Genomic DNA, 11,089 nt, shown 5'->3' with positions numbered 1-11,089 from the left:
TCTCCATCATCAAATCTCTTTTCCAAACACCATCAGTATTAAATGGCACCCATGGGTATGGATAAGGACTGTCATTAGATATTCATTTATTTCTGGTCTTTTTTAGTATTTCTTCTTTGCCAGGAGAGAGTCATTTACTTCTGAATGTATACACTATGAATCAAATTAACTCAGTTGGCTAAAACACCATGGCATGGAAGTCAAGACCATAGGTCTGTCTTTATGTATGAACCAGTGAACATCCTTCTGCTTTATGGATTTGACTTCACCCTTAATCCTGACCACCTATCTCTCAGTGTACATCGACCACAGGAGGGACCAAGTTAGGATGCAGACAGGTTTGCAAATATGGCCACACCTGAAACAATTTCAAACAGAAGTCCTGTGGTGAGGCAGCAGCAACATGGGCCCATTATAGAACAGAAAACTATTACATGACAGCATTTAGCATGAGGTGAGATTCCCAAATACCATATTCAGAAAGGATCCTGTTTTCAACAGAGCATTTGCTATGTCATACAGAAAATCAAAATGAGCAAGGTTAATGGTAAATGGAACTTTTACAACTCATCTTTCTAGCATGATGGGCTTGGTACCCCCATTCAGGCAACTGTAACTCATTCTCTAGGCCAAGAACTCTGTTGTACCTGCTAGTGTCAAATAATCCCACAGACTGTATAGGCCACAGGAAAATTTAGAAAAACGGGAAACCCATCCATCTTGAGTTTGAAGGCTCAATGGCCAGAGGCCCTTTGGGAGTGAAGTCACATGAGGATAAATGAGTAATATTGTGAATCTATATTTAATAAGAAGCCAAAACATCCTTCCAGAAAAATATACTGTTGTCTATGAAGTCTAAGTATGTTGGAGACTTGAAGTGATTAGGTAATTAAGTGAGATCCCCCTGGGTATTCAGGTGAATTTTCCAGACTAGGCTCTTTCATTGCTCAACCTAACCCCTTTCACTCTTATTGTAGAGAGAGTGTTAAGGAAGCAACCCAACAATTGAGCTGCTAGACTACCCTGGAAATCTCAGCCACTCCAGAATTCATATAAAGCCTGAAATTTCACCTTGGCTGAATGCACACTGGTACACAGATGCCTATAACAATATATAGCTAGTTACATTTTTTCTTGTTTATCCCAAAGGGCCAAAGGAGTTAAAACATATTGGGGAAAGAGAAAGTATTGAGCAAATAAGGCTTTTACTATAAAGAAAAAAAAACTTGCATAGCATTTTATACCTAAGGTTATACAAAGAAGACACATCACAGCTTTTTTTCCTTTAAAAACAAAACAAAAACAAAGACAACTCTGTGACCCTTGCCACATGGCTCCCTAAAATACCTGTTATAGCAAGAGAAATAAACAACACATAGTATAGAGTGAGATTTCTAAATCTGATTTTTTTAACTAGAACTTCAAAAGGATGCAAACTTTCAGATAATGCCTACCATCTCCATCCACAGCCCTTCTACATCTTGGGGATAAAAAGGAGAAAATGATTTTAGCCTTCCCAAGGATCACATGAATTCTGTGAAGAAGGGACAGAGCTGCAAAAACATAGCCTATCATACTTAAGACTACTTCTCTCCCAATCCCCCTTTTGCTCTATCCCATGCTCTGACAGGATTAGGCAGAAAAATTTATAAAACATCCAGTTTGCTCATTTTCCTATCAATTAAATGTAAACTGCAAAATGGAAAGAAAGTCGATGTATTTGTTGAACCCAGGGATTGCTTGGGCAGGTGGGGGAAGGATATATAAATACATATAATGTTTTGGGCCAGCACTGGTAGGCCTTAATAGTGACCTCTAAGGTCCCTCCTAACTAACTCTAGCATCTATGATCTACTATTAGCTGTGATAACGGACACGAGTTTCATAAGCTATAGGTGCACTTGGGTGAGTCTTTGTGCATCCCAGAGTGTCATAAATAACTTTTCCTGAAAAACTGAGGAAAGATGAGAACCAAATGGAGTATGATTAACAGAATTATGTGGGTTTTCCCCCAACAAAATGTCTCAATGGAAGACAAGAAATTGAGAGAAGGAAAGGCATAAGTTTGGGCTCTGTCTACATGAGACCAACACAATTGACTTAAAAAAAGTAAAAGATTAAGTAAAATAACTACTTCAAGATTTTTTAAAACTACACAACAACAAAAACCAAAAGTCTACCTTGAATGATTTTTTTTTTCTCCACTCAGTTGCTTGGTCAGTCATGTAGACACAGCCATACTGAATTTCCCAAAATAATCTTCTTTATCAAAAATAATTTAATTCAGTATTTATTTTACCCTAGTTTGTTAGTCTCTCTCTTAAAACAATGTACTGAAAACTTTTCAGTTGAATTTGGTTTAGCCTTATGCTTAATTTGAACATAAACACTTTTAAAGGGAGTTGATTTTCTGTTTGGATTTTCAGCTCCTCGATATGCCTGAATTAAATATAACTCTGGTCTCTAACTCTGTCAAATTACATAGGGTTGGGACACTATGATGATTTTTTTTTAAAACCATTTGCCCAGCTACCTCCAAAGTTTTCAGGCTTTTTGAAATTTTAATTAATCCTCTTGGGCTTTGCCAAGTGGACCAAATTATCTCACGAGAATGAAGTTCTTTCCTTGTGATTCGGCAGTTATCTCCTACACTGGGTCAAACCAGAATTTTATACAATTTGCCCATCCCTTATTTTGTAATTTCTACTTTCACACCCCCCCCCCAAAAAAAAAGTCCCTGGGAAGTGCAGAAATAGAATGGAATTGCTTGGTTAAATTTTTAAAAAAATAAAAATTAAATTATCCTGTCCTAATGAATCCACTCTAATTTGTACTTGGACCTTGACCAGTGGCTCTGAAAAAGGAAATCTCTTTTGACAGCTTCGACAGCAAAATGGTTAATGTACATTGTACAGAAGAATCACTCTTTCCTTTGCCATGGCATTGGGTTCTCATTGTACAACCCTGTACAGTACTTCAGCAACTTTTTTTTTTAAAGATTTAAAAAGCAAAGAGTTACAAAACTGTTTGCAATTAACTTGAAATAGAAAAGATAGCACTTTTTTTTAAATCCCATTATATAGTACACCGTATAAATTACAGAGTATTCAAATGCACAAATGCATCTGTGTAACATTTATCAAATGTAATTTGTGTGTGTCTGTATGCTCGCACATGTGTGTGTTTTCGTGTGTGTTCTTAAGAGTTTCACTGTCCGCTTGGTGTCTCCCTGCCCCCCTCGATATCACGTGTGACAGTGCTCCAAGTCTGGAACGCTGCTGTTGCAGTATCTCATGTTGTTGGGAATGTGGCAGTCTGTGTAATTAATGCCCCCATTTGGGGTGTAAATGGGCTGCAGTCTGAAATCTCCTTTAAGGAGCTGATCATTATTTAAGGAGACAATCTGAAAGCTGGTTTCTGTCATCTCCAGGATGGAGTTGTCCTTTTTGGTGCCTGCCTCACAGTAGTCATCTTTCCGCCGGCCCCTATTATATTTCCACTTCTGGGAGGTGTAGCGTCCCTTTTTGTGCATGTGCCAGCAAAAAATGCTGAGCAAAACCACCAGCACAAATATCACTGCACCCCCAATCAAACCTGCCAGAAGAAAGGGGGAACCCATGTTGTGAGAAGTTGTCTGCTCATGGCTGGAAGCTGTGTTGCTGCCATTGTTTAAAAGGGAGGCATGAGTGGTAGCCTCAGAACAAATGGTGTCTTCTCCAGCTCGGTAATTAAAAGCATCCAGTGGCACTAAGCAAACCCTATAGGTAGATTTGGGCTCTAAATTGATCAGACTTAGACGTTGCTTTTCACCACCAACTATCCGTTCTTGAACGATGCCCCCTACCAGGCTGTGGCCCATTTTCACCCAGGTGAGTTTGTATGCCATCACAGTAAAGAGAGAAAGCCAACTGACTTGAATGGAAGTGTCATTCACAGCATGGACTGAGAGTTGGATTCGTTCAGAAATGGGAGGGGTCACCCTTTCTCGGTCATCCCAGTCAGGCACAGTGGGGAGGAGTTTAGATACAGTGGGTGTCAGAGGAGTATAATTTCTGCTAGGGGTGGCTGCAGTCTGAGTGGGAATCTGTGTGGTTGGAGGAACAATACTTGGGGGTGGGGTAATGAGAGATAATCCAGGTGTAGTGGTAGGGCATGACAACAGATTCATATTCAACTCCCTGACAGCCATGCCCCTGACCTGTTCTGGTCCCTGGCACATAAAACCACGTACATTAAGAGATGAAGGGATGAATTTGAGCCACTCTGTGACCCATTTAATACCGCAGTCACAAAACCAAGGATTATTCCGTGCAGTGAGTTGCTTCAGGTTGGAAAGATTATCAAAGACCCCTTGAGCCAGCATCCGCAGCTGATTGTTGGAAATATCCAGCCGTTCCAACTTGTGAAGATTGGAAAATGCTGTCAAAGGGATATGGTTTATCTGGTTATCCTGTAAGTAAAGCTTGACCAGATGAGTACCTGGAAGATCGGGCGGAGGGTGGGACAGTGAATTCCGCACTATAGAAAATTCCTTGAGCTTTGAGAGATGGCTGAAAGTCCCCTCAGCAATGCCCTTATTGGTAAGGAGATTGCCATCCACAATCAGACGCTCCAAACTTGTGAGATTCTGAAAGGCCATGTCTGATATAACAGCAATTCGATTTTCATCTACCCTCAGTTCTTGCAAATCCACAGGGAGGCCAACAGGCACACTGCTCAGATGGTTCTTAGACAGAAACAACAGCTTGAGACTTATAGCTTCTCGGAATGCCCCATCTTCCACACCTACTGTAGAGATGGAGTTGTCATCCAGGTGTAGCTCTTCCAACTTCAAAAGCTGAGCAAGAGCTGCCCGCGATATGGTCTGAATGTTGTTTTCCTGCAGGTGCAGAACCTTGACATTCTTGGGTAGGTTCATGGGGAATTCATCCAGTTGGTTACCATACAGGTAGACTGTGTGCACCGACTGTACATTGTGCAGTTCTGCAGGAAATCCGGCATTATTAATTTGGTTATTGTGGAGGTAGAGTACGGTTACGCCCTCCGGTATCCCAAGAGGCACTGAGGTCAAGCTTCGCTCATTACAGTAGACAAAGTTCCGGTCACAGCGGCACACACTAGGGCATGCCATGTTTTTAGAAACCTGCATGTAGAGCCCCAGGGAAATGATAACCCAAGATTTCAGAAGCAAAGCCCTGTGGCTAGGCCACTTCGTAGTCTTTAGGCCCATCTCTGAAGTAAAGAAAAAAAAATACAGAGAGGCTGGGGGATGGGAAATAATAAAGGCAGGTGGCAAAACTGAAAAGGCAGAAAATCAGTTCTGTTAGAGTCCAACACTCAAACAAGAGTAAAGTCCTAAAGGAGGAGAGTAAAACAATCCTCTTGCGGTTGTTTTCTGGTATCAGCTAGGAAAGCCCCAGTCTCATTATCCTTCTTGAATTGCCTTCTTTACTGCCTTCCTCCATGTGCACTAAAATGCAGTAGATGATTTTTTTTCCCCTAACAGGTGATAGGTGATGCCAACTGTGCTCACTACCAACAGGAACCACAATGTACTGGCAAGGCTTCTGTCTTCTGTTGTAATTCAGGTCAGTGTTGTTCAGCCTGTGAGCATCGCAATTCAGCTCAATTCTTGATCTGTTGTAGAACAAAAAGAAAGAGATGTCAGTAAAACTGGAGACAAGAGGAATAGTAATCATAATTCTTCCCTCAACCTTTTTTTTTTTTGCAAAAAAAAGAAAAAAAGATTAGAGTTAAATAGCTATAATTGCCATGAAAATCTACCCTTAATCAAGGACACATGTTGGATAATGACTCTAAATTGTGCTTAAAAATATGGATATACAGCAGGGACTTAATGACTGCATGGATGAAATGCAAAATAAAAACCATATTTATACTTTCAACAAGCAGCACCGAGTCTTTGACCTGAAGACTTCTCTGCCTCTTCACATAGCTCCCTGTAACCTCTATTCACATGCCAAATTACTTTATATAAAATTACTGAAAATAAATCTATTTGAAATTTTTATTGGCTGTTTAAATTTTTTTGTTTTATTTATGTTTTATTTTAAGAAGGTAGTAGACAAAAGCACATGTCAGACTTAAATAACAGCAAGGTATGAATAATAATGTACCACATTTGATCAAAAATCAAATAATTCCTTCTTAAGAGTTATCATAACACACAAAAAAAATGTGAAATAACAAGCAGTTCAGTTGAAACTGCTTAATTCTTCCCCTAATTCCATTCTACAAACTATCTCATGAGCATATAAAATGTCTCCTTCCATTTTTATGAAAGGCGACAGGGAAATAACTACTCATTCTTTTCCACTTCCCCACCATACCCCATACTTATCCTTCAACACCCCAGTTCCTGGGTAGAGTAAACTCCAGGCCCTGACACCTGCAAGTCAAATAACCCCCCCCTCAAGTGATCTATATGCATGATGTTACCAGACAGAGTTGTGGAATCCAGGCCCAGGCATGAACCCCCCACTGAATTAGCTGGTTCCCTTATGTCCCCAAAGGAAAAATGTTCTCAGATCATTTTGTTATGGTTGAAGGAATATTTGGAGGAATTAAGGTACTTTTAAGAAACCAATTATTCTTTCTTACACACAATTTCAAGCCATCAATTTTGAGATGAAAGAAATAAAGGAGTTAATTGAAAGGTACCAGTTTTGATTTCCCTATAAAACCAACATGTCAGGACATGGTAAGCTGTGTGTCTCTTAATTCTCACCAATATAAAGAAATTGAAACCTAAAAGCACAAAAGAATTATTTGAGACAGTTATTTTAACAACCTGAAGAAACTCTATTAAAAAAGAAAAGAAAAAACAACCAGCAAAATATGATATGAACATCCTATAATTTTAATGCCAGAGGAGCTATATAGAAATTCCACTTTAGAAAGTAGATATTTATTTCTGCTTTCTATTTTTATGCATGCATATATTTCTACTTTATAATATACATACACATGCATAGGCACATGTGTACACACATGTATGTATACATGTATACATTTTTTAAAGGATCTTGTTTTAGAATCACAGCAAAGAAAAAAACAGCATTAGAAAAACTGTGATTTGCACACAAGCAAGTGCTATGTCACTGAACTATAATATCCCCTACCCTCCAGGAGAAAAGGCCAATCATAGGATCATAGATCTAGAAGTGCAATGAATCTCAAAGGTCATATAGTTCCTCCCCCTAATTTTACAGATAAGGATACCAAGGGCAAGGAAGATTGACTTGCCCAAGGTCATACAGAACAGCATCAAAGAAAGAGTGAATCAGTAAAGGGAAACACAGCAAAAAATTTGAAGTGCCTTTGATAGATGCATTTTTTTTATTTTATCAATAAACGATCACTAACTTATGTCTCAAGGTATTTCAAGAGTTCCTTCATAGACAATGGCTGACCACTTCATTTATTCCAATATTCTAATGTATTAAGTTTAAAGAGAATCTAATAGTGTGTGGAGTAGTCATTTGAGAAAAGAGTTATAAGCTATTTTTCCCAACCCCTGCTCCTAAGAGTTAACCAGAGGTAGAATAAATAGTTCAGTAAAGTCAAGAAGTTTGGGCTTCAAATTCAACCTCTGGCTCATACTAGATATGTGGCCATGTGGTCAAGGCACAGAAACTTTTTTTTTCATTTTTAAAATTTAATATTTCATTAGGAACAGTATGAAATATAAATGGAAATAATAAGATGTGCATAGTAACAATTTACATAAATTTCATTGCATAAAATAATACCTTTTCAGTCCTTTCTATGCCTCCCCAAAATTCCTTTGGTCCATTCATTCCCATTCATTTTCCTTCATGATTATGATTCATTAGACTGTAAGCTCCTTGGGAGCAGGGACTGTCTTTTACCTCTTTTTTTGTATCCTCTGTGCTTATCACAGTGTCTGGCATGTAGGAGATGCATAATAAATGCTTATTAATTGATTATGACTAGCATGTGCTCCTTTCTTTTTGTTCTGTTTTCCACTTTGCATTATTTCATAAAGATCTTTCATTATTCATAATATTAAATTATTACTAATATTATTCCCCCACCAAACCAAAGGTGTGTGGCATCAAAGTACTTACTGGGGTAAGGCAAGAAACTCTTAAGGGGCCTGACTGACTCTTAGTCACAAAGGAGTTACACCATTACAACTCTGGGAATTTCCTACAATGAAATCGCAGGTCAAGTTTTATACAGCTTTGGCAATAATAGAAGAAATTTATCAAGAGATTCAATGGGACTAAGGAAATGTTTGTAAAAGTTACCTTATAAAGAAATGTTAGTTGCATTCAAGAGATTCTAGTTTTTAATAAAATGACACCTCACCTCCCCCACCCCTGCCAACAGCTCTCCTCAAAAAAAAAAAAAAATTCTGGTTCTGTTTGCATTCAGCCGTCAGCAAGATTGGAAAGGCAGGTTCAAAGCACATTCTAAGCAATGTAGAAAGATTTGTCATGCATGCCAGTAGTAGCACAGCTTATGTGCAGTGTTTTCTAAAAGGCTACCCTGGGGACTCCAAAGTAGGTAGGTTTAAAAAAAAATGGATGTTCCATAACTGTGTTTATGAGCCAAGATATTATAGCCTAAAAAGAGCAAACTCTATGCCTAAAGATTACTGTACTTACTTAGAAAGCTCATCAGGTATCAGACCCTGAGGCTAACATAGTTGGAAATTCACAAAGAACTCTGAACTATTCCTGAAGCCTATCATTATGCAACCAAATAGTAAATTTTCCACTTGCTGGGCTGTGTCTTCTGTAACTATAGAAAAAGCCCCATCAGCCAACCCAGGGCTGAAGGCCTTGCTCTCTTGCAGGCCTATTTCACTCATGACTGGCTCTTTTATAATTATGCTTGATGACGTGATACTGAAGAAAGCCCCTAACAGGATTGCATGGTTCAAACTGTCACTGTTTATCCTCTTTCATATGAGAAAAGTCCTATCTAGATCACATCGAGTTGATTGGTCATGACAAGTTCAATTTTCAATAAAGGAATGTTTGGATTGCTGTTGGGAATCTCCACAAAATTATACTTCTAAACAGTTCAGATCAGATATGATGCAATGATAAGAAAGTCTGAATGTACCTGACATCATGCAGTATTTCTGTTAAAATAAAATGAACTCTTTAAATTCTGAGAGCACCTCAGAAAGAATCATTTTCCCACCAACCCCATCAAAAAAAAAAAGTCAAATAGGATAATTGCTAGTCCATTTTCTCAAAAACAGCTCTTGCTGACTCCCATTCTGAGGACAGAAAATGCCTTATACCTCAATGTCAATATTAAATGCAAAGAGGAAAGTCAAATTGTGTTCAAACCATCTATGTCAATTTCTTGTATCAAATGAACTTCTAAGAAAGAACTGACAATCACTTCTTGTCAGAGAAAATGGACTAGATCAAGTTTACATAGTAGAATACTAGCTAAACAATCAATATCAACGGTAGAATAAGCATTGCCTATGCAGCTGATGCAGTAAGATACACAGAAAGACAGCTTGTGGATGAATAAAGATTCTACTGTACAGTGATTATCCCTACTTGGCCTCATTCTCATCATGATATTAGCCCACCCTGATGACAATAAGCAAATCCATGTTTTGTTTTGTTTTTTCAATTATTAGCTGTTATAAAGTCGCATTTTTTTTTGTCAGGAATACAAATATCTTCCCCCCAAATATGTGGAGAGTAAGCTTTTCTTTGTCTATTTAAACATTAAGCAAGTTCTTCCCCACCCTCTCTTCAAGGAAACTTTGGAGTTTATTGAGAATTATTGAATGGAAGGCATTGGATAAATACAGGAGTTTGCTTTTATAGGAGGCAATACAACCTCAAAAGCCTGGGGGTAAACCACCACGCAACAGATGTTCTTTGGTGACTCCATGCCAGCCTCTTACAGATGACTGTAAAGCAGAGAAGCTGCTTTAATTTAACTATTTTCAGAGATTCTGGCATACAAGTGCATAAATCTTTTAAAAGCTTTCTGCAAAGACTCTCTGTTAGTACTGTTGGGTTAGTTGAGGGATTTGATTAATTTCAGGAGATAATATTCCAGAAGTGTTTAATAAACTAAGATCATAAAATACATGGTAAAGAAAACAGGAATTGTCCACAAATGCTACTGACTGCATTACACAAAAATACAAGGCAAATCTTAATGGCTTTGGCTTTGGTTGTGATTGGAGAGGACAGCAGAGTGTGTCAAAGGGTACACATAAAAGCTGACTTGAAAAGTCTTCCCAGCATGACAAGATCTCACTGATTCTAGAATCTTGTAATCATTTGGTTCCATCAAGAGATATGTCTTAAAACAGACTGAGGAAAGTTGAGGATACTATATTCTTTATAACATGAAGGTATAAAAGGGTAGCAGTAAATACACCATGATAGCATTTTTATAAATTTGTAAGCACCAAAAGTGACTTGTAGATCAAACTTCTGCATATCCCCAAAGATGAGTTAGGGATACATACAATTTATAGTTAGCCAGTCACTAAGGAAGAATCAGAAAAATGATTTGAAAAAAAAATGTAATGGGCGTCTGGTATATGTGCAGATCCCAGTAGCTAGTGTGGAGGACACAAGGCTGTTACTTGGGGTCTGCACACGCACCAAACTCCCATTAGCAAAGCAAAAACAACAACAACAACAAAAAAAACCCACCCACTAGCCTCTAAGTTGAAATGATTCCTTTATAGAAGAATCTGAACCAAATTTCTGGAAAATTCTGATTAGATGTTTATTTTCCTAAGAACATTTTTTAACACCTCAGAACTTCCTGGCTCCAGCCAGTCTAGATTTGGAAACATTAAAATGCCACCAAAAGGACCATTCTCCTGGCAAGTAGAAAACGCTGATCTTATTTAAAGAGGAATCCTCTTGTGGTTTCTAACCCAGTTAGTTCAGATAACGTGGTTTAAGTTTGGGACAGTAACCAAATATTAAAGCCATGAGCAAATAAATCTAAACTCCTCACCTCTGAGGGCCCACTTGATAGTACCACATATTGTCCACAGTTGGTACATAGAGGTCCCATTGAAAATTCATAATCCCATGCA

At 38.3% G+C, this 11,089-nt stretch overlaps 1 protein-coding gene across 10 annotated transcripts in view; it reads right to left on the bottom strand.

Annotated features, from left to right (window-relative positions):
• Window positions 1–1,188: 1,188 nt before the first annotated feature.
• FLRT2 (fibronectin leucine rich transmembrane protein 2) overlaps window positions 1,189–11,089 on the bottom strand; it is a 123,991-nt gene continuing 114,090 nt past the window's right edge. For all 10 annotated transcript variants that reach the window (XM_069092375.1, XM_069092367.1, XM_069092369.1 and 7 more), the window contains one exon: window positions 1,189–5,637. In XM_069092375.1, the coding sequence (XP_068948476.1) occupies window positions 3,245–5,230 (1,986 nt within the window). In that variant the 5' untranslated portion in view covers window positions 5,231–5,637 and the 3' untranslated portion in view covers window positions 1,189–3,244. The remainder of the gene's footprint in view (window positions 5,638–11,089) is intronic.

This window comes from Petaurus breviceps, unplaced genomic scaffold, assembly GCF_028583685.1.
Source record: "Petaurus breviceps papuanus isolate PSGF00001 unplaced genomic scaffold, PetGlider_PUasm1.0 189, whole genome shotgun sequence".
Lineage (NCBI taxonomy): Eukaryota > Metazoa > Chordata > Mammalia > Diprotodontia > Petauridae > Petaurus > Petaurus breviceps.
This window is presented reverse-complemented; position numbering and strand designations above follow the sequence as displayed.